Source organism: Asterias rubens, chromosome 5 (genome assembly GCF_902459465.1).
Source record: "Asterias rubens chromosome 5, eAstRub1.3, whole genome shotgun sequence".
Taxonomy (NCBI): domain Eukaryota; kingdom Metazoa; phylum Echinodermata; class Asteroidea; order Forcipulatida; family Asteriidae; genus Asterias; species Asterias rubens.
In genome coordinates this window covers 21,137,073-21,163,796 of record NC_047066.1, presented here as the reverse complement: position 1 = coordinate 21,163,796, position 26,724 = coordinate 21,137,073, and the positions used below count along the sequence as shown (strand labels likewise).

At 35.9% G+C, this 26,724-nt stretch overlaps 1 protein-coding gene across 5 annotated transcripts in view; it reads right to left on the bottom strand.

Moving 5' to 3' along the window:
* Window positions 1–25,697, bottom strand: part of LOC117290523 (septin-5-like) — a 30,585-nt gene extending 4,888 nt beyond the window's left edge. Inside the window, exons 1-6 of one of the 5 annotated variants that reach the window (XM_033771951.1) lie at window positions 25,138–25,697; window positions 23,403–23,494; window positions 16,230–16,323; window positions 15,312–15,398; window positions 14,666–14,789; window positions 13,520–13,654 (exon numbers count right to left, since the gene is read on the bottom strand). In XM_033771951.1, the coding sequence (XP_033627842.1) occupies window positions 13,520–13,654; window positions 14,666–14,789; window positions 15,312–15,398; window positions 16,230–16,323; window positions 23,403–23,494; window positions 25,138–25,216 (611 nt within the window). In that variant the 5' untranslated portion in view covers window positions 25,217–25,697. Of the gene's footprint in view, window positions 1–13,519; window positions 13,655–14,665; window positions 14,790–15,311; window positions 15,399–16,229; window positions 16,324–19,218; window positions 20,274–23,402; window positions 23,495–23,672; window positions 23,752–24,386; window positions 24,502–25,137 lie in introns of those variants that run through there. The other 4 variants (XM_033771953.1, XM_033771952.1, XM_033771955.1 and 1 more) reach the window with 4 other exon arrangements.
* Window positions 25,698–26,724: the final 1,027 nt, after the last annotated feature.

The window sequence follows — 26,724 nt, the reverse complement described above, 5'->3', positions numbered from 1 at the left end:
CGTCCTTGTCGTTTGATGCGGGGGGGGGGGGGTAGTTTTCAATTCTTTGCATTATGCTTTCACATTCAGTGTTATTCAAGTTTGTTTCCACTATGTGTTTTGTTTATGGTCTTTCTGATTAAAGTATGGTCACGTGAGCATGATTTACAATCCCATCACAAGCGGTGAAATTCCTCACTGCTTGAGGCTATCAAAACAAACGTATTTTGCTGTAAATAAAACTGTCTTTACAATAATTTTCCATCAGAGTAACATATGAAAGCGGAGTCATGGACCCGCGTTAATGTCCTGTGTCTATTCTAAATAAACGTTGATTTATTGGTTTGTGTAAGTAAACATTCCATTAAAATGTTTACATTGGAATGCATGTAAATCACATCACATTGTGACTGATGTAAAAGGGGACCATTTTACTTTTCGGCAAATCTTTTAAAATGGGCCTTTTTGAGCCAGGATTTTTTGTTAAAAATACTGCAAGGGGTTAAACTTGTTCTTTTGAAAAATTTGGGACCATTTTATTTGTCGGCGAGTTTTTAAGAATGGGCCTTTTTGAGCCAGGATTTTTTGTAAAAAATACTGCAAGGGGTTAAACTTGTTCTTTTGAAAAATTTTGGACCATTGTATTTTTCGGCCAATTTTTAAAAATGGGCCTTGTTGAGCCACGATTTTTTGTTGAAAATACTGCAGGGGATTAAACTTGTTCTTTTGAAAGATTTGGGACCATTTTATTTTGCGGCCGATTGTAAAAAATGGGCCTTTTTGAGCCAGGATTTTTTGTTAAAAATACTGCAAGGGGTTAAACTTGTTCATTTGAAAGATTTGGGACCATTTTATTTTTCGGCCAATTTTTAAAAATGGGCATTTTTGGGCCAGGATTTTTTGCTAAAAATACTGCAAGGGGTTAAACTTGTTCTTTTAAAAGATTTGGAACCATTTTATTTTTCGGCCAATTTTTAAAAATGGGCCTTTTTGAGCCATGATTTTTTGTTAAAAATACTGCAAGGGGTTAAACTTGTTCTTTTGAAAGATTTGGGACCATTTTATTTTCCGGCCAATTTTTAAAAATGGGCCTTTTTGAGCCAGGATTTTTTGTTAAAAATACTGCAAGGGGTTAAACTTGTTCTTTTAAAAGATTTGGGACCATTTTATTTTTCGGCCAATTTTTAAAAATGGGCCTTTTTGAGCCAGGATTTTTTGCTAAAAATACAGCAAGGGGTTAAACTTGTTCTTTTAAAAGATTTGGGACCATTTTATTTTTCGGCCAATTTTTAAAAATGGGCCTTTTTGAGCCAGGATTTTTTGCTAAAAATACTGCAAGGGGTTAAACTTGTTCTTTTAAAAGATTTCGGACCATTTTATTTTTCGGCCAATTTTTAAAAATGGGCCTTTTTGAGCCAGGATTTTTTGCTAAAAATACTGCAAGGGGTTAAACTTGTTCTTTTAAAAGATTTGGGACCATTTTATTTTTCGGCCAATTTTTAAAAATGGGCCTTTTTGAGCCAGGATTTTTTGTTAAAAATACTGCAAGGGGTTAAACTTGTTCTTTTGAAAGATTTGGGACCATTTTATTTTCCGGCCAATTTTTAAAAATGGGTCTTTTTGGGCCAGGATTTTTTGTTAAAAATACTGCAAGGGGTTAAACTTGTTCTTTTGAAAGATTTGGGATCATTTTATTTTCCGGCCAATTTTTAAAAATGGGCCTTGTTGAGCCACGATTTTTTGTTAAAAATACTGCAAGGGGTTAAACTTGTTCTTTTAAAAGATTTGGGATCATTTTATTTTCCGGCCAATTTTTAAAAATGGGCCTTTTTGAGCCAGGATTTTTTGTTAAAAATACTGCAAGGGGTTAAACTTGTTCTTTTGAAAGATTTGGGACCATTTTACTTTTCGGCCAATTTTTAAAAATGGGCCTTTTTGAGCCAGGATTTTTTGTTAAAAATACTGCAAGGGGTTAAACTTGTTTTTTTGAAAGATTTGGGACTATTTTATTTTTCGGCTAATTTTTAAAAATGGGCCTTTTTGTGCTAGGATTTTTTGTTAAAAATACTGAAAGGGGTTAAACTTGTTCTTTTAAAAGATTTTGGACCATTTTATTTTTCGGCCAATTTTTCAAAAATGGGCCTTTTTGAGCCAGGATTTTTTTTAAAAAATACTGCAAGGGGTTAAACTTGTTCTCTTGAAGGATTTGGGACCATTTTATTTTTTTGCCAATTTTTAAAAATGGGCCTTTTTGAGCCATGATTTTTTACTAAAAATACTGCAAGGGGTTAAACTTGTTCTTTTAAAAGATTTGGGACCATTTTATTTTTCGGCCAATTTTTAAAAATGGGCCTTTTTGAGCCAGGATTTTTTGTTAAAAATACTGCAAGAGGTTAAACTTGTTCTTTTGAAAGATTTGGGACCATTTTATTTTTCGGCCAATTTTTAAAAATGGGCCTTTTTTAGCCAGGATATTTTGTTAAAAATACTGCAAGGGGTTAAACTTGTTCTTTCGAAAGATTTGGGACCATTTTATTTTTCGGCCAATTTTTAAAAATGGGCCTTTTTGAGCCAGGATTTTTTGTTAAAAATACTGCAAGGGGTTAAACTTGTTCTTTTGAAAGATTTGGGACCATTTTATTTTTCGGCCAATTTTTTAAAAATGGGCCTTTTTGAGCCAGGATATTTTGTTAAAAATACTGCAAGGGGTTAAACTTGTTCCTTTAAAAGATTTGGGACCATTTTATTTTTCGGCCAATTTTTAAAAATGGGCCTTTTTGAGCCAGGATATTTTGTTAAAAATACTGCAAGGGGTTAAACTTGTTCCTTTAAAAGATTTGGGACCATTTTATTTTTCGGCCAATTTTTAAAAATGGGCCTTTTTGAGCCAGGATTTTTTGTTAAAAATACTGCAAGGGGTTAAACTTGTTCTTTTGAAAGATTTGGGACCATTTTATTTTCCGGCCAATTTTTAAGAATGAGCCTTTTTTAGCCAGGATATTTTGTTAAAAATACTGCAAGGGGTTAAACTTGTTCTTTTCAAAGATTTGGGACCATTTTATTTTTCGGCCAATTTTTAAAAATGGGCCTTTTTGAGCCAGGATTTTTTGCTAAAAATACTGCAAGGGGTTAAACTTGTTCTTCATTTTTAAAAATTGGCCGAAAAGTAAAATGGTCCCAAATCTTTCAAAAGAACAAGTTTAACCCCTTGCAGTATTTTTAGCAAAAAATCGTGGCCCAAAAAGGCCCATTTTTAAAAATTGGCCGAAAAATAAAATTGCCCCAAATTTTTTAAAAGAACAAGTTTACCCCTTGCAGTATTTTTTGCAAAAAATCCTGGCTCAAAAAGGCCCATTTTTAAAAACTGGCCGAACAATAAAATGGTCCCAAATCTTTCAAAAGAACAAGTTTAACCCCTTGCAGTATTTTAAACAAAAAATCATGGCTCAAAAAGGCCCATTTTTAAAAATTGGCCGAAAAATAAAATGCTCCCAAATCTTTCAAAAGAACAAGTTTAACCCCTTGCAGTATTTTTAACAAAAAATCCTGGCTCAAAAAGGCCCCTTTTTAAGAATTGGCCGAAAAATAAAATGGTCCCAAATCTTTTAAAAGAACAAGTTTAACCCCTTGCAGTATTTTTAGCAAAAAATCCTGGCCCAAAAAGGCCCCTTTTTAAAAATTGGCTTAAAAATAACATGGTCCCAAATCTTTCAAAAGAACAAGTTTAACCCCTTGCAGTATTTTTTACCAAAATTCCTGGCTCAAAAAGGCCCATTATTAAAAATTGGCCGAAAAATAAAATGGTCCCAAATCTTTCAAAAGAACAAGTTTAACCCCTTGCAGTATTTTGAACCAAAAATCCTGGCTCGAAAGAGCCCATTTTAAAAAATTGGCCGAAAATTGAAATGGTCCCAAATCTTTCAAAAGAACAAGTTTAACCCCTTGCAGTATTTTTAACAAAAAATCCTGGCTCAAAAAGGCCCATTTTTAAAAATTGGCCGAAAAATAAAATGGTCCCAAACCTTTTTAAAGAACAAGTTTAACCCCTTGCAGTATTTTTAGCAAAAAATCATGGCTCAAAAAGGCCCATTTTTAAAAATTGGCCGAAAAATAAAATGGTCCCAAATCTTTCAAAAGAACAAGTTTAACCCCTTGCAGTATTTTTAACAAAAAATCCTAGCACAAAAAGGCCCATTTTTAAAAATTGGCCGAAAAATAAAATGGTCCCAAATCTTTTAAAAGAACAAGTTTAACCCCTTGCAGTATTTTTAACAAAATATCCTGGCTAAAAAAGGCCCATTTTGAAAAATTTGCCGGAAAATAACATGGTCCCAAATCTTTTAAAAGAACAAGTTTAACCCCTTGCAGTATTTTTAGCAAAAAATCCTGGCCCAAAAAGGTCCATTTTTAAAAATTTGCCGAAAAATAAAATCGTCCCAAATCTTTCAAAAGAACAAGTTTAACCCCTTGCAGTATTTTTAACAAAAAATCCTGGCCCAAAAAGACCCATTTTTAAAAATTGGCCGAAAAATGAAATGGTCCCAAATCTTTCAAAAGAACAAGTTTAACCCCTTGCAGTATTTTTAACAAAAAATCCTGGCTCAAAAAGGCCCATTTTTAAAAATTGGCCGAAAAATAAAATGGTACCAAATCTTTTAAAAGAACAAGTTTAACCCCTTGCAGTATTTTTAGCAAAAAATCCTGGCTCAAAAAGGCCCATTTTTAAAAATTGGCCGGAAAATAAAATGGTCCCAAATCTTTTAAAAGAACAAGTTTAACCCCTTGCAGTATTTTTAGCAAACAATCCTGGCCCAAAAAGGCCCATTTTTAAAAATTGGCCGGAAAATAAAATGGTCCCAAACCTTTTTAAAGAACAAGTTTAACCCCTTGCAGTATTTTTAGCAAAAAATCATGGCTCAAAAAGGCCCATTTTTAAAAATTGGCCGAAAAATAAAACGGTCCCAAATCTTTCAAAAGAACAAGTTTAACCCCTTGCAGTATTTTTAACAAAAAATCCTAGCACAAAAAGGCCCATTTTTAAAAATTGGCCGAAAAATAAAATGGTCCCAAATCTTTCAAAAGAACAAGTTTAACCCCTTGCAGTATTTTTAACAAAAAATCCTGGCCCAAAAAGACCCATTTTCAAAAATTGGCCGAAAAATGAAATGGTCCCAAATCTTTTAAAAGAACAAGTTTAACCCCTTGCAGTATTTTTAGCAAAAAATCATGGCTCAAAAAGGCCCATTTTTAAAAATTGGCCGAACAATAAAGTGGTCACAAATCTTTCAAAAGAACAAGTTTAACCCCTTGCAGTATTTTTAACAAAAAATCCTGGCTCAAAAAGGCCCATTTTTAAAAATTGGCCGAAAAATAAAATGGTCCCAAATCTTTTAAAAGAACAAGTTTAACCCCTTGCAGTATTTTTAGCAAAAAATCCTGGCTCAAAAAGGCCCATTTTTAAAAATTGGCCGAAAAATAAAATGGTACCAAATCTTTTAAAAGAACAAGTTTAACCCCTTGCAGTATTTTTAGCAAAAAATCCTGGCCCAAAAAGGCCCATTTTTAAAAATTGGCCGAAAAATAAAATGGTCCCAAATCTTTCAAAAGAACAAGTTTAACCCCTTGCAGTATTTTTAACAAAAAATCCTGGCCCAAAAAGACCCATTTTTAAAAATTGGCCGAAAAATAAAAGGGTCCCAAATCTTTCAAAAGAACAAGTTTAACCCCTTGCAGTATTTTTAACAAAAAATCCTGGCTCAAAAAGGCCCATTTTCAAAAATTGGCCGAAAAATAAAATGGTCCCAAATCTTTTAAAAGAACAAGTTTAACCCCTTGCAGTATTTTTAGCAAAAAATCCTGGCCCAAAAAGGCCCATTTTTAAAAATTGGCCGAAAAATAAAATGGTCCCAAATCTTTCAAAAGAACAAGTTTAACCCCTTGCAGTATTTTTAACAAAAAATCCTAGCACAAAAAGGCCCATTTTAAAAATTGGCCGAAAAATAAAATGGTCCCAAATCTTTTAAAAGAACAAGTTTAACCCCTTGCAGTATTTTTAACAAAATATCCTGGCTAAAAAAGGCCCATTTTGAAAAATTTGCCGGAAAATAACATGGTCCCAAATCTTTTAAAAGAACAAGTTTAACCCCTTGCAGTATTTTTAGCAAAAAATCCTGGCCCAAAAAGGTCCCATTTTTAAAAATTGGCCGAAAAATAAAATGGTCCCAAATCTTTCAAAAGAACAAGTTTAACCCCTTGCAGTATTTTTAACAAACAATCCTGGCCCAAAAAGGCCCATTTTTAAAAATTGGCCGAAAATAAATGGTCCCAAATCTTTTCAAAAGAACAAGTTTAACCCCTTGCAGTATTTTTAACAAAAATCCTGGCTCAAAAAGGCCCATTTTTAAAAATTGGCCGAAAAATAAAATGGTACCAAATCTTTTAAAAGAACAAGTTTAACCCCTTGCAGTATTTTTAGCAAAAATCCTGGCTCAAAAAGGCCCATTTTTAAAAATTGGCCGAAAATAAAATGGTCCCAAATCTTTTAAAAGAACAAGTTTAACCCCTTGCAGTATTTTTAACAAAAAATCCTGGCTCAAAAAGGCCCATTTTTAAAAATTGGCCGAAAATAAATGGTCCCAAATCTTTAAAAAGAACAAGTTAAACCCCTTGCAGTATTTTATTAAACAAAGATATCCTGGCTAAAAAATGGCCCATTTTTAAAAATTGGCCGGAAAATAAAATGGTCCCAAATCTTTTTAAAGAACAGTTTAACCCCTTGCAGTATTTTAGCAAACACTCCTGGCCCAAAAAGGTCCATTTTTAAAAGTTGGCCGGAAAATAAAATGGTCCCAAATCTTTTAAAAGAACAAGTTTAACCCCTTGCAGTATTTTTAAGCAAAAAATCCTGGCCCAAAAAGGCCCATTTTTAAAAATTGGCCGGAAAATAAAATGGTCCCAAACCTTTTTAAAGAACAAGTTTAACCCCTTGCAGTATTTTTAGCAAAAAATCATGGCTCAAAAAGGCCCATTTTTAAAAATTGGCCGAAAAATAAAACGGTCCCAAATCTTTCAAAAGAACAAGTTTAACCCCTTGCAGTATTTTTAACAAAAAATCCTAGCACAAAAAGGCCCATTTTTAAAAATTGGCCGAAAAATAAAATGGTCCCAAATCTTTCAAAAGAACAAGTTTAACCCCTTGCAGTATTTTTAACAAAAAATCCTGGCCAAAAAAGACCCATTTTCAAAAATTGGCCGAAAAATGAAATGGTCCCAAATCTTTTAAAAGAACAAGTTTAACCCCTTGCAGTATTTTTAGCAAAAAATCATGGCTCAAAAAGGCCCATTTTTAAAAATTGGCCGAAAAATAAAGTGGTCACAAATCTTTCAAAAGAACAAGTTTAACCCCTTGCAGTATTTTTAACAAAAAATCCTGGCTCAAAAAGGCCCATTTTTAAAAATTGGCCGAAAAATAAAATGGTACCAAATCTTTTAAAAGAACAAGTTTAACCCCTTGCAGTATTTTTAGCAAAAAATCCTGGCCCAAAAAGGCCCATTTTTAAAAATTGGCCGAAAAATAAAATGGTCCCAAATCTTTCAAAAGAACAAGTTTAACCCCTTGCAGTATTTTTAACAAAAAATCCTGGCTCAAAAAGGTCCCATTTTTAAAAATTGGCCGAAAAATAAAATGGTCCCAAATCTTTTAAAAGAACAAGTTTAACCCCTTGCAGTATTTTTAGCAAAAAATCCTGGCTCAAAAAGGCCCATTTTTAAAAATTGGCCGAAAAATAAAATGGTACCAAATCTTTTAAAAGAACAAGTTTAACCCCTTGCAGTATTTTTAGCAAAAAATCCTGGCCCAAAAAGGCCCATTTTTAAAAATTGGCCGAAAAATAAAATGGTCCCAAATCTTTCAAAAGAACAAGTTTAACCCCTTGCAGTATTTTTAACAAAAAATCCTGGCTCAAAAAGGCCCATTTTTAAAAATTGGCCGAAAAATAAAATGGTACCAAATCTTTTAAAAGAACAAGTTTAACCCCTTGCAGTATTTTTAGCAAAAAATCCTGGCTCAAAAAGGCCCATTTTTAAAATTGGCCGGAAAATAAAATGGTCCCAAATCTTTTAAAAGAACAAGTTTAACCCCTTGCAGTATTTTTAGCAAAAAATCCTGGCCCAAAAAGGATCATTTTTAAAAATTGGCCGAAAAATAAAATGGTCCCAAATCTTTTAAAAGAACAAGTTTAACCCCTTGCAGTATTTTTAACAAAATATCCTGGCTAAAAAATGGCCCATTTTTAAAAATTGGCCGGAAAATAAAATGGTCCCAAATCTTTTAAAAGAACAAGTTTAACCCCTTGCAGTATTTTTAGCAAACAATCCTGGCCCAAAAAGGTCCATTTTTAAAAATTGGCCGAAAAATAAAATGGTCCCAAATCTTTCAAAAGAACAAGTTTAACCCCTTCCAGTATTTTTAACAAAAAATCCTGGCTCAAAAAGGCCCATTTTTAAAAATTGGCCGGAAAATAAAATGGTCCCAAACCTTTTTAAAGAACAAGTTTAACCCCTTGCAGTATTTTTAGCAAAAAATCATGGCTCAAAAAGGCCCATTTTTAAAAATTGGCCGAAAAATAAAACGGTCCCAAATCTTTCAAAAGAACAAGTTTAACCCCTTGCAGTATTTTTAACAAAAAATCCTAGCACAAAAAGGCCCATTTTTAAAAATTGGCCGAAAAATAAAATGGTCCCAAATCTTTCAAAAGAACAAGTTTAACCCCTTGCAGTATTTTTAACAAAAAATCCTGGCCCAAAAAGACCCATTTTCAAAAATTGGCCGAAAAATGAAATGGTCCCAAATATTTTAAAAGAACAAGTTTAACCCCTTGCAGTATTTTTAGCAAAAAATCATGGCTCAAAAAGGCCCATTTTTAAAAATTGGCCGAAAAATAAAGTGGTCACAAATCTTTCAAAAGAACAAGTTTAACCCCTTGCAGTATTTTTAACAAAAAATCCTGGCTCAAAAAGGCCCATTTTTAAAAATTGGCCGAAAAATAAAATGGTCCCAAATCTTTTAAAAGAACAAGTTTAACCCCTTGCAGTATTTTTAGCAAAAAATCCTGGCTCAAAAAGGCCCATTTTTAAAAATTGGCCTAAAAATAAAATGGTACCAAATCTTTTAAAAGAACAAGTTTAACCCCTTGCAGTATTTTTAGCAAAAAATCCTGGCCCAAAAAGGCCCATTTTTAAAAATTGGCCGAAAAATAAAATGGTCCCAAATCTTTCAAAAGAACAAGTTTAACCCCTTGCAGTATTTTTAACAAAAAATCCTGGCTCAAAAAGGCCCATTTTTAAAAATTGGCCGAAAAATAAAATGGTCCCAAATCTTTTAAAAGAACAAGTTTAACCCCTTGCAGTATTTTTAACAAAATATCCTGGCTAAAAAAGACCCATTTTTAAAAATTGGCCGAAAAATGAAATGGTCCCAAAGCTTTTAAAAGAACAAGTTTAACCCCTTGCAGTATTTTTAGCAAAAAATCATGGCTCAAAAAGGCCCATTTTTAAAAATTGGCCGAAAAATAAAGTGGTCACAAATCTTTCAAAAGAACAAGTTTAACCCCTTGCAGTATTTTTAACAAAAAATCCTGGCTCAAAAAGGCCCATTTTTAAAAATTGGCCGAAAAATAAAATGGTCCCAAATCTTTTAAAAGAACAAGTTTAACCCCTTGCAGTATTTTTAGCAAAAAATCCTGGCTCAAAAAGGCCCATTTTTAAAAATTGGCCGAAAAATAAAATGGTACCAAATCTTTTAAAAGAACAAGTTTAACCCCTTGCAGTATTTTTAGCAAAAAATCCTGGCCCAAAAAGGCCCATTTTTAAAAATTGGCCGAAAAATAAAATGGTCCCAAATCTTTCAAAAGAACAAGTTTAACCCCTTGCAGTATTTTTAACAAAAAATCCTGGCCCAAAAAGACCCATTTTTAAAAATTGGCCGAAAAATGAAATGGTCCCAAATCTTTTAAAAGAACAAGTTTAACCCCTTGCAGTATTTTTAGCAAAAAATCATGGCTCAAAAAGGCCCATTTTTAAAAATTGGCCGAAAAAATAAATGGTCCCAAATCTTTAAAAGAACAAGTTTAACCCCTTGCAGTATTTTTAAAAAAAAATCCTGGCTCAAAAAGGCCCATTTTTAAAAATTGGCCGAAAAATAAAATGGTCCCAAATCTTTTAATAGAACAAGTTTAACCCCTTGCAGTATTTTTAGCAAAAAATCCTGGCTCAAAAAGGCCCATTTTTAAAAATTGGCCGGAAAATAAAATGGTCCCAAATCTTTTAAAAGAACAAGTTTAACCCCTTGCAGTATTTTAACAAAAAATCCTGGCTCAAAAAGGCCCATTTTTAAAAATTGGCCGAAAAATAAAATGGTCCCAAATCTTTTAAAAGAACAAGTTTAACCCCTTGCAGTATTTTTAACAAAATCCTGGCCCAAAAAGGCCCATTTTTAAAAATTGGCCGAAAAATAAAATGGTCCCAAATCTTTCAAAAGAACAAGTTTAACCCCTTGCAGTATTTTTAACAAAAAATCCTGGCTCAAAAAGGCCCATTTTTAAAAATTGGCCGGAAAATAAAATGGTCCCAAATCTTTTAAAAGAACAAGTTTAACCCCTTGCAGTATTTTTAACAAAAAATCATGGCTCAAAAAGGCCCATTTTTAAAAATTGGCCGAAAAATAAAACGGTCCCAAATCTTTCAAAAGAACAAGTTTAACCCCTTGCAGTATTTTTAACAAAAAATCCTAGCACAAAAAGGCCCATTTTTAAAAATTGGCCGATAAATAAAATGGTCCCAAATCTTTCAAAAGAACAAGTTTAACCCCTTGCAGTATTTTTAACAAAAAATCCTGGCCCAAAAAGACCCATTTTTAAAAATTGGCCGAAAAATGAAATGGTCCCAAATCTTTTAAAAGAACAAGTTTAACCCCTTGCAGTATTTTTAGCAAAAATTCCTGGCTCAAAAAGGCCCATTTTTAAAAATTGGCCGGAAAATAAAATGGTCCCAAATCTTTTAAAAGAACAAGTTTAACCCCTTGCAGTATTTTTAGCAAAAAATCCTGGCCCAAAAAGGCCCATTTTTAAAAATTGGCCGAAAAATAAAATGGTCCCAAATCTTTCAAAAGAACAAGTTTAACCCCTTGCAGTATTTTTAACAAAAAATCCTGGCTCAAAAAGGCCCATTTTTAAAAATTGGCCGAAAAATAAAATGGTCCCAAATCTTTTAAAAGAACAAGTTTAACCCCTTGCAGTATTTTTAACAAAAAATCCTGGCTCAAAAAGGCCCATTTTTAAAAATTGGCCGGAAAATAAATGGTCCCAAATCTTTCAAAAGAACAAGTTTAACCCCTTGCAGTATTTTTAACAAAAAATCCTGGCACAAAAAGGCCCATTTTTAAAAATTGGCCGAAAAATAAAATGGTCCCAAATCTTTTAAAAGAACAAGTTTAACCCCTTGCAGTATTTTTAGTAAAAAATCCTGGCCCAAAAAGGCCCATTTTTAAAAATTGGCCGAAAAAATAAATGGTCCCAAATCTTTCAAAAGAACAAGTTTAACCCCTTGCAGTATTTTTTGCAAAAAATCCTGGCCCAAAAAGGCCAATTTTTAAAAATTGGCCGGAAAATAAAATGGTCCCAAATCTTTTTAAAGAACAAGTTTAACCCCTTGCAGTATTTTCAACAAAAAATCGTGGCTCAACAAGGCCCATTTTTAAAAATTGGCCGAAAAATACAATGGGCCCAAATCTTTTAAAAGAACAAGTTTAACCCCTTGCAGTATTTTTTGTAAAAAATCCTGGCCCAAAAAGGCCCATTTTAAAAAATTGGCCGAAAAATAAAATGGTCCCAAATCTTTCAAAAGAACAGCAGTATTTTTAACAAAAAATCCTGGCTCAAAAAGGCCCATTTTAAAAAATTGGCCGGAAAATAAAATGGTCCCAAATCTTTTAAAAGAACAAGTTTAACCCCTTGCAGTATTTTTAACAAAAAATCCTAGCACAAAAAGGCCCATTTTTAAAAATTTGCCGATAAATAAAATGGTCCCAAATCTTTCAAAAGAACAAGTTTAACCCCTTGCAGTATTTTTAACAAAAAATCCTGGCCCAAAAAGACCCATTTTTAAAAATTGGCCGAAAAATGAAAATGGTCCCAAATCTTTTAAAAGAACAAGTTTAACCCCTTGCAGTATTTTTAGCAAAAAATCATGGCTCAAAAAAGCCCATTTTTAAAAATTGGCCGAAAAATAAAATGGTCCCAAATCTTTTAAAAGAACAAGTTTAACCCCTGCAGTATTTTTAGTAAAAATCCTGGCCCAAAAAGGCCCATTTTTAAAAATTGGCCGAAAAATAAAATGGTCCCAAATCTTTCAAAAGAACAAGTTTAACCCCTTGCAGTATTTTTTGCAAAAAATCCTGGCCCCAGAAGGCCAATTTTTAAAAATTGGCCGGAAAATAAAATGGTCCCAAATCTTTTTAAAGAACAAGTTTAACCCCTTGCAGTAATTTCAACAAAAAATCGTGGCTCAACAAGGCCCATTTTTAAAAATTGGCCGAAAAATAAAATGGTCCCAAATCTTCCAAAAGAACAAGTTTAACCCCTTGCAGTATTTTTAGAAAAAATCCTGGCCCAAAAAGGCCCATTTTAAAAAATTGGCCGAAAATAAAATGGTCCCAAATCTTTCAAAAGAACAAGTTAACCCCTGCAGTATTTTTAACAAAAAATCCTGGCTCAAAAAGGCCCATTTTAAATAAATGGCCGGAAAATAAAATGGTCCCAAATCTTTTAAAAGAACAAGTTTAACCCCTTGCTGTATTTTCAACAAAAAATCGTGGCTCAACAAGGCCCATTTTTAAAAATTTGCCGAAAAGTAAAATGGTCCCAAATCTTCCAAAAGAACAAGTTTAACCCCTTGCAGTATTTTTAACAAAAAATCCTGGCTAAACAATGGCCGTTTTTAAAAATTGGCCGAAAAATAAATGGTCCCAAATCTTCCAAAAGAACAAGTTTAACCCCTTGCAGTATTTTTAACAAAAAATCCTGGCTAAAAAATGGCCGTTTTTAAAAATTGGCCGAAAAATAAAATGGTCCCAAATCTTTTAAAAGAACAAGTTTAACCCCTTGCAGTATTTTTAGCAAAAAATCCTGGCCCAAAAAGGCCAATTTTTAAAAATTGGCCGGAAAATAAAATGGTCCCAAATCTTTTTAAAGAACAAGTTTAACCCCTTGCAGTAATTTCAACACAAAATCGTGGCTCAAAAAGGCCCATTTTTTAAAATTGGCCGAAAAATTAAACGGTCCCAAATCTTTTAAAAGAACAAGTTTAACCCCTTGCAGTATTTTTAGCAAAAAATCCTGGCTCAAAAAGGCCCATTTTAAAAAATTGGCCGAAAAATAAAATGGTCCCAAATCTTTTAAAAGATCCAGGTTTGACCCAACTGTGTGCAGTTATGTTCAAGTTTAAAATACAATTAAAGCTCAGCTACATTAAAGCTACTGCTTACCCGTGTCCATAAGGTGAGATGAAGTACAAACAGCAGTGGACTCTGTTGTCAATAATGTTCTTTCGGTTCAATCCACTTTCATCCTGGTAATACTGAGCAAATTGCTCCTCGATGTAATCGATTATTGGAGTACACCTTTAAAGACAAATTCAATGTTAACGGTTTGCACTTTTTATTTGTTTATTTTATTTATTTATTACATGAACTTTAAACAGGATAAAACGATCAGCAAAAGCTGTTTTACGTCTTCAATGTCCCGTTGTTTTACACACAAAAACCAAAACCACAACAAAGAATAGAAACAGATGTAGAAAGGACAGGATGAATGATTAAATAGCCTTGCCTTAAAATACAATGCCCATCAGCCTTTTTGTTTACATGGATCTTAAGAAACAGTATACTATTAATTGATCTTTCTCTGGACTGTAACCAGTGTGTCTTGTTAATGGTCACAGTTTTACCTTTTAACCTGTAGTCAGCGTGTGTGTTTGCCGAGCCGTATTCTCCTTTCTTTACCTTCCCCACCTGTGTGCTTTGATAATGGCGCACTTATTTCCTTTCAAGACGTGGTCATGCTTGAGAAATTATGTGGTATAAAAGGTAACGAATGGCATAGGGAGGCTCAGGACGGGATGCTGACCGGTGCAAACCTCGGGGATGTGATGTTCATTGCTTCTACCGTGGGGTCTGACGGCGCTACTGACTGGACGGGAATTCGTTGGGCGTGGCACTGAGGGGATGGACTACTTTAATTGTGATGTACCACCGAAGACTACCTACCGGTGGTGAGCACCGGTCTCCCCGTTCCCGAGCACTTCTGGGTCGATTGAGCCAAAAAATGGTATTTCTTTAAATATTCTAATTTCATCTATATTCGGCCGAATTCTTACCTTAATATCCCGATACAATTCATTTACGAACTATGCCTTGATTTATGCTATATCTAACTTCATTTTGTCATCACCCTTATGGGGTTCAACCTTGTGGCACTCCCTTTTTACTACTCCATGTTCCCTTTTTACCCTCAACAACGTAACAATTTGACAACATATTTGCTCGAGTGCCGTCACTGATAGCCTGATCTCCTATACCTGAAATGGTGCTGCATTATTAAACGTATATCTACAGTAAAAAAAAAACACTTACGAGGCATTGCAGTTGATAGAATCCCCAAATCCTGGCGTGTCGACAACATTGAGTCTTAGTCGAACTCCTTGCTCCTCGATGTCGACTGCGCATCTCTTAATGTCAACTGTCTGCTCAATACGCTCTGAGTGAAAGAGTGATACACTGAAGTAACTTTTTGTTGACGTAATACCCCTCCAATTTGAGGAGCTTATAATTAAACATAATTTTAATACATACATGTAAATCATGGATACTTTAAGCATTCATATCTAAAGTCATCCATCAAAATCTCCTTTTAGTGCAGTTATCCAACTTCGTATGACATTAGAGCCAAACAACAAAATGCTTATGATGCCATATTATACCAATGTCATCTCTGCCATTCAGTGGAGTATTTGTGAAGGATTCGGAAGGCTCATAGCCAAATACATTTTTAGAACTACGATTTTTATTTGCGATTGTACCGTACTATACGCAATGAAACCAGTATGAAAGCGCAAGTTTATATTATGAGGAATGTGTATTGCTTTCGTATAAAGAGTGAGCATTATACTGCATTTGAAAGTATTGTAATAACAACAGTTTTGTTTCTTCAAGCGCAGAGCAACTTTGTTTGCGTCTGCTGTCGATTTAGTATTTTCTCTTGAGAGCTACGTTTAGTTACCATCAGCGCTGATATCTCTTCTTTCTTTGTATAAATCTGTCAGGAAGAGGCTGTTGACCAAAGTAGACTTCCCTAGGCCTGATTCACCTGTGAATGGGATAATAAATAATATTAAAAACTAAAAAACTTAACATCAAACAAACAAATAGAAAGGACTAACAAAAAACACCCCAACAAACTTCAAAATTGTCGTTCAGGGTTCACATTTCTCTTCAATCCACTTATTCACCTTTTCCTTTATTTTTTGTTTGGTGATTTTTGATTAATGAAGATGCCCATTTAAGCTGCTGGTATGAAACATCATTGCAGTATATAGGCCTAAACACAAACGAAACGCCAAATCCCCCATAAGAATTCACTTTATCTTATTGACCTCATGACGCAATAACATATTTACACCCTTTCCCCCAAAAAACATTAATTACTTCCTATTTCCCGAAACTTATTTTTAATCTTCTGCAAACCTGATACAGATCAGCCTGCTAGCAGCGAGCTATGCCGACAATCACACAAACTAGCATGAGCCAGTTCCTAAGTTATTGTCATACAGTCTCACAATGTTTTCGTAACCCACTCGTAATCATCCTGAAATGTTTTTGAGGTAGAATTGCTGTGTCTTGTTACATCTGCCCAAGGCTTGCTTTGAAAGATGTTTATCGAGCTCAATATAGAACCGACGATTTCAGTTGGTTCTAAAAGCGATAGCTACAAGCATGTTCACCGATTGAACCTGTCCACATTATTAATTCTCCAGGCTCTGAGATCCCTATGATCCTTATGATCAAAAACCAGGAATTTCACAAATGAAAAAACAAACACCTCCCATCAGAGTGAGTCAAAATTCCATTTGCGGTGGTCAACTTTTAGCCATGCTTCCCAGCATCTGCCTAATTCATATTGTGGTCCACCCATTCTTACCGACAACCATCAAAGTGAATTCAAACCCTTTCTTGACCGATTTGCGATGAACTTGATCGGGTAGAGTAGCGAAGCCCACATACTCCCGGCCGGACTGTAGATATAAATGAAATAGTTAATCATTACAAACCTGATGAGAAATTTGCCATCTGATTCGTAATTTATCACTTATCACAATCGGGAAGAGCTATTCAGAAATGCCCTGGATTGTGTGTCAGGAGACCTGGCTTTAATTCGGATTCTGCGCGCGTCAAGTTAAAAAGGGACTTGGTTACTCAGATTCTGCGTCAGTTTGACCCATACCATTGGTAATATTTTGATACAAGAATCCCGGCCACATTGACCCTAAACGGTTCAGGAACCACGAGACCCCGAGTTTTAAGAGTCTTATATGCAAACCATGCAGCCATGCCTTTGTGTTAAAAATGCCAACTGACATCTTTGTTTGGACCTTCGTAATAATTATGTCAATACAAAACTAGTGCTGGTCATCAGCCCATTTCCCTTATAAGATTGTCACACTTTCGTTCACATTACTTCCGTTTACATGTATATAACCCAAACAGCTTCATACACACTGGCAAACTAATTATCTGACGCCAAGTAAGATTTTAAAAAGATTCTATAAGCCTATAAAGTATAACCAGTTCGTTTACAAAGCCTCAACCACTGAACTTCAAAACTCAATTCGGGAAATTATCTGAACATCATAAATACTCGCACACTTCATTAACCTTCAAACTATTGATTAACGAGATGTACAGCATGGAGTTAACCTTCAACCCGTTTACCAGACTACAATGAGTTCCTATATACTATTTGGGTACACAAATCTGACACAAAAGGACATTGATTTGTCTATTTTTAGACGTGCGTGTTTCTCTTTGAAACAGAACAAATTCGGGGAAAACGTAAATACATATACAACATATACATATGCATATACGTTGTTCAAGCATACCTATGATATCAAGTTTACCACAAAGAAATACCGTTATGCAAATTATTAAAATACTAGGAACTGTCAGTGGTGTTTTTCGTTTTTTCAAACTTTAACACAGTTCATTCTCTGGATATAAACAGTTATTCAGTACAAAACATTTTCAATAACTGAGTATTTTGTTTGTGTTCTCATATTATACCAAAAGGCTGACGCTGTCATACATCGATACCCATTAGCTTTCGATCGTTACACTGGGTTATTGCTGGTTTATGGTTTTGCTTTACTCTGTGGCAAGCCTATCACATTCCAATATATAGCGGAAAGGAATTTGAAATAATGTTTATAGCTTTCCGCAAATTCTAAATTCGATATCAATATTTGTTATTAATATATTGTTAATACATATTTATTAATAGTGATATGGTATTTGTACATTGTTGACATTGTCTGTATATGTGTATAATGTACAATGGTAGAGCCAGTGTTAGGGCCTACATACTTTAGATGTCTTTCCCGTCCAGTCTTACAAATGTTTTGCATAATGTCTCCTTTTTCAAAAACAGTATACAAACAGTAGGCACGCACACCATAAGAGAATGTGCCCTCTCCCTTAAATCATTTCTACACAATCTCACACCGAATCTCACAACTGTTTTGTTGAATTAGGCCTACTTTTTTTTCTTCAAAACAATAATAACAACAATGCAGAAAATGAGTGACAAAATGCCTACAGCATGCCTTTAAGCGAAGCCCCTACTCAATTCGTGGTGCACCTCCCATGTCTGGAAGGGGAAACAACAACAGCATACCACAAGAACGAGAATCATTCATACACAAACCACACATTCCAAAGCAAACACTCCCTATTACGGGCTGGGATATTTTACTATAACAAAACATCAATTGTCGTGATTAAGTCAGTTGTCATGGGAATACCCATTCATCTGTGTGACGGAAATATATAAGTTGCCCTACAATGACCATAGCTTTGTATGCAAGAGTAGTATTTGTATTGTGCTAACCCACAAACTGTAACCCGTGTATTTCCGGGTACAAACGACAACTGTCTCGATTAATTTTTCTATATAATTTTTTTTAAGACTGCACAAGCATGTTAATTTAAAAACAAATGGACATGACATGACCACAAATTACACTGGCTGACCCGAGTACTTCCCTTTAGTCAATATTACACACGGCGCAATCCATAATGATATGAACTCAGTTGCGTAATTAGTGACCTACCAGTAACCATAGAGCTATAAATAGGCAGTAACAAACAAGTAGCCTACAATTTTAACGAGCTTGTTTTCGAGATAGCAAACCGATTATAGACATGATATCTGCCTAGTGAAGTATTTGTTTTAACACAAAATAAACTATTAGCAAATGAATTAAGTGTGGTAAGCCATTGTTTTAAGTGGTTCAAGTTGTACTCAATGAGTGCACAGTGTGTTGAGTGCAACATTACAATACATGTCGAATACTTTCTGGGCATGAAACTCTTAATTCCACGCTTTCGGTTTAGATAAAAACCATATCCTTGCCAAAACCAAAACCCAAAACCATATCTCATGCAAATCCCATAAGGTTTCCTATTATCTAAACATGCTTCAACGGTATTACTTGTTCATACTCATGCAGTTTTTCTCTTGTACAACATAGCTGCGTGATGTTACACTCGTTCTACACAATGTCAGTTAATGGAGGTAGAATTCTACTACCTCTACCTCCATGTATATTTTATGATTTAAATAATAAAATAAAACCCCGGTACTCAAGGTCAGTTATTATTGATTTGATTGTTTACATGGAATGTTAAACATACACGAGTGCACAAAATACAAAGCCATCATGTGTAGTTGTTTTCACAGACTCTCCGTTGACTGTGTACAGCGAGGAAACTCATTTTAGCCAATGTCTTGCTCAACTGAACACTGTTGATTCACTGCATTAATCTACCCATCACGATTCCAAAACAATACGCAGACAATACAAAAAATCGGTAGAAATTAAACAAAAATTAAAATATGCACGCATGCTAACCTCATTGCTACCCACTTGAGACTTCGGCATCTTTCAAGAAAAGACGATCAAAGACTCCGTGCCAAGAAAAGACGAACACTATCCTGAATTAGTATCACTTTCTCCAGATCAGAAAACACAGTCTGTTCTTCACATACACCACGAAAACAACATTCAGATGATAAACAGCTATGCAATGATGATGATGACGTTAGATAACTCAACCTCGTATCCTATAGCACATTCTGAACATCCGTCTTAACTTTGATGTTGTCAGCATTCCAAGTTCAGATTTCTGTCTCCCTGACACGTGTGGGTGATACCTTAATTGTGATTGATGCTTACTGATGTTGTCTGTAGAGTACGATTCTGCGTATAGACCGTCAATGTTGTTACCAATATTAAAGGAGTGGCCATGTACATACAGCGTTCATTTAACGGCAACAGTGTATTTGAAAAAAACACGTGCACCTTACTTCCAGTGCAGCTCTGGAAAATACAGCTTTCTCTTTCACCAATCTTTCAATTTCGTTTTTCCTCAGTTCCAATTAATGTTTGTATCAAATATCCTTCCAGATACAGCTCTTTGGTTTCTCCACTGTTCATTTGTTTCGACTCTGTCAGCAGTAGAAATTATTGTACAAGAACTGGGACACGATGATAAGCCAGCGTGCTTTGAGCCATTCGTCAATACATAGGCCTAATGATGTCAGACTCCGTAGTTCATATTCGGCTTGATAAATCCGACAACGCATTAAACGATCGTGTCCATGTTTCAAGTTCAATAGCTCTCGGCACCGCAAATCAACTTTGTTCCTTGTTTGACGGCCGGTGAATAAGGTACTGCGTGAATGCCAGCAACCTGAACTGTGGCAGGACACACGACCAAGCCTTTCTCGAACGTCAACTGGCTCGCGACTCTCGTACTCTATTAACCCCTCATTAACATTCTCACACAGTCGATATCCTAATTTCTAGTAGATGTGATCACACATGAAAGTGACAGTCACTCTATATCATTTCATCAGTTACCTGATATGGCAATAGCCCAAACACCTACATTAACCACGTAGGTTTTTCTAGACGTGGCTTCCGCTTGGTGGAATACGGCATACAGCAAGTGTTTATTCATTAGGTATTCACTGGTGCGATCGAAATAATTGTGGTTCGGTGGTTTCCCACGGAATGTCAAGGTTGCAACTTGGGTGAAGTCTAATTGCTCATGGTGATATTTACTCGACAATTTATTCATTGAGCTCATTGGTTTTGTGTTTCATTTCACAATAGGAAAACAAGGAAACCTGGCAATATGAAAACACTGCATGGGGTAGCGACTCAATTATTGTTAACCTTTATCATTACAATGTAGACACCTACCAAGGAAAATCAATCTCTTTAAAATATAAATACAAATTAAAAAGATCGATTCAGTTCGCCATGGATTGAAAAAAAACCCAGTAAAATTATATTGATGTATTTATTTGACGACTATAAATATCTAGAACCAGTCTATAGTTTACAACTTGCAATTAAAGTGGTATTTTAATAGGCCTTCCATGTTCGTATTAATTGCTCCAATACGATCATCATGATTTACCCGACAGGCACTGATTCAAAATTTGCTGACATTTTTTATTTGCAAATCATCTGGAGATTATAAGAGAACCCATAGACTATGGGGTCAGATATCCGTATAGTGAAATTCCGGTCTGATGTTTCTACAAGAAACAGTCCCGTGTCTTTAACTCTCTCTCTCTATTAGACACACGCATGATACAACAGCATGCAACCATATTTTGTATAACTTTGTTCGGAATCTCTGTTAGTGTAATTGTTTTGCTCTAAAAGGTTAGAAGCGCCCCTATTTTAAACCTACATCAGAGTAAACTACAGCAAACTTTGTCAAGTTCAACTTAACCGCGTTTTGATCCCTTAAAAAGAGTACCTTCCAGTTCAATATGACATTAAGAAAACGCAATTTGAAGCATTCTTCTTGTGGGTCCTTGGTTTATTGAGAATGCCCCCTTCCGAAGCTCCCCGGTGCGTCAGGGTGATTCACCCGGCCCTACTCATCTTGCAACTTCCTGCCTCGCTGTCTGGACCAAAATACCCCTCCATGTGCATTGACTGAGGTTTCCGGTTTAGCTGTAGTGGCCTCCCCTCAGAATAGGTACAATAGATGTGTTCGAGATGGTTTGAGACACCCATAAGCAGAGAGAAGTAGGTAGCCTACTTTTTCTCTGATGATGAAAGCTCACATGTTTACAAATTATACTTGGCACAGCGCCCTCTTTCGAACTTGTTTAGTTATGGGTTTTTTGTCGGTGAACCTCATCAAGTATCGCAGACGTCTCGCGCTTAATCAAACATTGTAGTTTTAATAAAGAAGGCTCATGTCTTAATCATCAACAGAGTATCTCTGCATGGTCGTTGTTCAGTAAAGACCCCACTCGAAATCACACTTGTATTATAGGAGCCATTATCAAAACAACTGATTGTGAAGTTTCATGTTATTACATTATTCATGTAAAATTGCTTCCAAACAAACATAAAAGTTTGATTAATTTCTCGTTATGTTAAAGAAGCATAATCGATCAAGGAAACGAAACTTCAATTTACGCATTTGTGTGATGTGAGTGTGATGTGCGAAACGAAAAATAATGCATAACAGTAATGGTTAGTTAATTATTAATTCATGATTTACGAGAAATTATATCTAACTACAGTGTGAATATCCCTTTGAAGCTCAAGTTTCTGACACTGGGTACGATTCGGGTCAGATCATCTCCCGTCCAAGAAGGTTTCCGGACGCAAACTCATTGCAACTCCTCATCAAAGACTATAGCTTCACCATAAGTCAAAAAAATACTCTGCACAAGATGAGGTTTGCATGTCTTTTTGTGCTCTTCTGCATTCCTGGAAGACATTTGAAGTTATATCTTAGTCTATTTTGTAGCCCAAATAGCCCAATTCAGCCGGTGTGCCCTTTTAAATTGGGTCGGGTTATTTATGTTACGACTTACTTGTGTATACGTCCCAATTAACTTTTGTTGCTCATGATTATCATGTTTTTTGTATTTCGTTTGTTCCTTTAAAAACTATGTATGTGACGTTGTTTTACAAGAACGCTGTATGCCTACAGTTATTCGCGTTTTCAGATATTATCACAGCCTAATCGGCATGAAATCCTGTTGTGTTTTTTAATAGGTTTAGTCTTCGGTGTGATTGACGTGCTGTAGGGTTTTGATAGCGACAGGTCTCACTTCTCCCTGATGTGATTACCGATTTTCATTCTGTGTCAATAATAAGACATCTCAATGGAATAAGTCCTACCCGCCAAGTGTCGACCTCGCCCCAAGGTCTAAGGATTGGAAAGGTGGACTTTAGCTTGGGTTATTTCAGTTGGATTACCAACTCCTATAAGGATATCCCAGTATGTTCATACATCGTACCTTGGAGCTATATCTCCATGATTGTAAGGGGGAATGAATTGTACTTATTAAAAAAATAGACAAGACTGGCTGGGTGGTGTGATGGAGATGGGCGAAATATTGATACAGGCACCCGTCAATATAACTATCAAACAAAACCATTTACCTGCTACAGGTTGCCATTAAGGCATAGCTATGAGATTGCACCAATTAATCAAACCCTTTGCGAAATTAATTAACGTCACGGGAGGAGAAACTTGAGGAAAACAGCCCTGCATCACTCAATTATAGGATTCGCGGAGGTTCATGCCATTGTTACGGTGCCACTTTGCATGCACAATCAACTACACTTAAAGAGGTTTGTTTACAACACTAAATTGATGTCAAAACAAACATAACAATCGACTTAAAAAAGGTATGCATTCATTTTGGATACTTATTGTAGGTATAGCAGATGGTGTGGTCCACTTCGAGCTATGTCTAGTATAGAAGGCTAACTGCATGGTCTTGAATCATAGGAGTATATACTAAGCGCTTAATAACCCCCTACTTTTGGACACAGGATGACTCAACAGATCACCTCCTCCATTTTTTTCTCAAGCATAACAAGCCAACATTGAGCATTAGCCTTAATTTAATTTCCATAGATTCCAACTTTCCAATAAATTTCCCACCCTTCCCCCATCCGAAGCCTAGTTCCGTCAATGTCCATCTAAGATAGAGAGTTAGTAAAGAAAACAGAGAGGAGCAAGAATGCTGTTTGTAATAGTTTACCTGGTGACTGTCGGCAGCAGCTTCACCACGTCGTGTTTCCCGTTCGGTGACCGATGAACTGCGGCTATTTAACTCGAAACGTTCTAGGGCACCTGTTAAAATAATTATATCACATAATACGCAAAAACTTGATACACAATATTTGTTATTGTTCACGTTTGCAACAACAGTCCGTATATGTACACACTTTGCAAAGAAAGGTTTGTACCAACTCCTTATTTGATGTCGATCTGTACAACAAAATATTAAGTAAAATGATTTTACATTTACCTTTAAACAACTTTGACCGTCGCCTGGACGGCTTCTCCGGTGGCACTTTACGACCTGCTTCAGCCATTTTATATTTTATGTTGTCAATAATGCTTCTTGATCACGCTTGTGTGACTATTAGCTGTATAGCTCAACCAACATGAATAATTAGCATGCAAGAATCAGTTTCGATAGTCAGTTCATGTTCGTGTTGATCGCTATGGACCTAGGACGTTTTCGAAACCATGTGCACGGCATTCAGTCACGCTATACCACCATTTTGAAACCTTGCATCCGAGAGCATGCGCACCCACAGCATAGTGTGACACCACTAACGCACAGACACGTGATTTCTAAAACGCTCGTACAGTCATGTCAACGTGATTGTAAAGCTGCAAGTCTATAAGCTGAAACAAAACCACTACTGTAAATGTTCTCAACGAATACCAAGGGCCAACATTAACCATAATATTAGACTGCAACCCGGAATTTGTACTTGTTTCTTACAGTGTTTCTATGTATTTTTTCTACAAACTCTGCAAACTTTACAGTTTCGATCACGGTATTCCGCAATATTGGCATAGGCCTATTATTGTCAAACTCTTTCAAGTTCGCAAAATAGTCATGGCGGCGGATTCACAACTACATGTAAATAACTTTTTCAAGAGAACATTTTTCAAGTCGAACAACTGAAACGAACAAAATATGATTAATTTTATACCTGTATGTACTTACCATTTCCGCTTGTGTATCTCTCAGCCATGTTTGCACCATGAAATTAATACAAATGCTTACATGCACATAGTCCAAATCTTTTAAATAGCTGCAGACCTTGGAACACATTTTACGTTTGGCTGGGTTTTAAAGCCTGGGTCTCTTTTTAAACTTTGGGGTTGCGAATTATGAATGAATGCTCACTGGTGCATTGCAAGTAGATTTCTTTTATGAAGTAGGGTTACAAGTTCATGTTTTTTCATTGGGCATCGGGGGAGTAAATACAATCATTATTACCATACTGGGCCAATGCCATAGCTGTTACATTGTATGTATTTTCTAAAGTAATGTTGATTGTACACATAGGCCTACAACCTGAAGGCGCTTTTGTACAAACTATTGAACTTGTACTGAAGTTCAACCATGAGGGCGCTATTGCCAACACACGCACACTAAAGGTAGCCGCGCTTGTCCACCATCGAGTCTTGACTGTATTGATCCTAGTAAACCATACAAGTTTAATAAATAATTCAGTTATTCAGTGGTAAAATAGAGGTAGAAATCCCGTTGTTGGATTCCTAACTTCATGATGACATTAAGGTCAGTTACTGCCCGAGGAATCGTGGCAGGTGGTTTGAGATTGCTAATTATATACAAGATGAATTTTGAGATCTAAAGCGGGGGAGACAACTTCGAAGAAATGAACCACTCATTGCTTTGAAAAAAAACAAGTAATAGATGACACAACATAATAAAGATATTGTGTACTTACTTGGCTGTTGTCTTGGAGTGGGGGAAACCCTTGTCCATGCTGTTCTAAATCCAGGGGCGCGGGATTGGAAGGACGACATTGTTGCTTTTCGACGAATTTGTAAGAAATAACACTGCACAATGTTACGTCTTAATGAGGCGTGTAACTAAAATGGAGACTATGAGGGAGGTACACTCTTATCCACTGCTGCTGTCTTAGAATAGCGTGGCAGTGTTAGGCGGAAATGAACATTATTTGACGGTTATTCAATAACAATATACTCCAACGGACAGAAGTGATTAAGGACTGATCAGAAGACCCTGTGCAATAGGGGATGAGTCAACCACTATGGGTTCCCTGTCGAGAATAACAGTTGTTGTCTATATCTCACACTGCGGTGACAGGGAATACATAGTAGTAGGCCTCTCAGGTCAAGAGCTTTCCAAGCAGTAGCCTTCTACAATATTTCACTTTCAGTTGAAGAGCTATACCTTCAAACTCTTTTCACGCAGGTCCATCCCATAGGAAGTACAAAAACTATGAAGTGTCTTAAAGGGCTAGAATGGGTTGTACCTTTTGCACTCCTTGTAGTCACTTGTAATCTCAACTGTCAATCAGTTTTCTTTAGTGATCGTATAGGCTAACTTATTTTTATTGTACTAATCCCACATCCAAAGGGCCAACCCACTAGCCTTGGTGACCGGCTGATTTTAAGGGTCGATTTGACGCACTGACACTGTGATGGTGAAAACGCTACAGGCTGCGGTTCGCTCAAGGTGACTCCTGCTATCACTCGCTAATCGGATCAGATCACTTCCTGGAGAGTAATGTTCAATTTCTTGTTATCATCACAAAGTAGTCAGATCTTCGGGGAAAATCTTCACTCACAGATCACTCACTGCAAATCAGCTTCAGTGAGTGCATACACACAATATTGATCAGAATGAAGAATGAACACATGCACTGGTCCTCTGCCCACCAATTATTCTCCCAGACCACATCAAGACGTAGTTTTGACATAGATTCCTTGTCCCCAACTGTAGTTACTTATCCGTTTCAAGCTAGAACAACCAGATTCCCAGAATGTGTACAAAAAGACTGAACTCAAAGGCCTGATGACATATCATCCACAAGCGCTTGCTTACATCATAGACCTTTCTATATGCTTACATGTACTTTTATGCTGCGGACCCAGAGCCTGCTGGCACACCCACGGTCATCCCAAACAAACACAGCACTGTATACCTCTCAGCATCAAATACTGAACAGTACTTGTATTATTATGCGCAGGGATTATACTTAGCGAGTCAACATCCCTTGGGGTGTACGATGAGACGAGCATCTAGCAAGGCGTTACACTGATGGGTCGCCACGACGAAAAGCCTCCGTATCCCACTGAGCCAAGCAGGTTGAATAATTAAACCCTCAAAGAGCTTGCCTACACGACCTGCAACCCCTGTAATAAGAGTCTCAAGCCTCCTGAAGAAGGGAGGCAATAGAGGATTTGAATGTGGTGACAAAGGAAACAGAAAACTTGACAATATTCACCCTACAGGCGGATGAGCTTATAGCCATCTTACAGCTTGCTTCCATACAGGTATGGGTTAT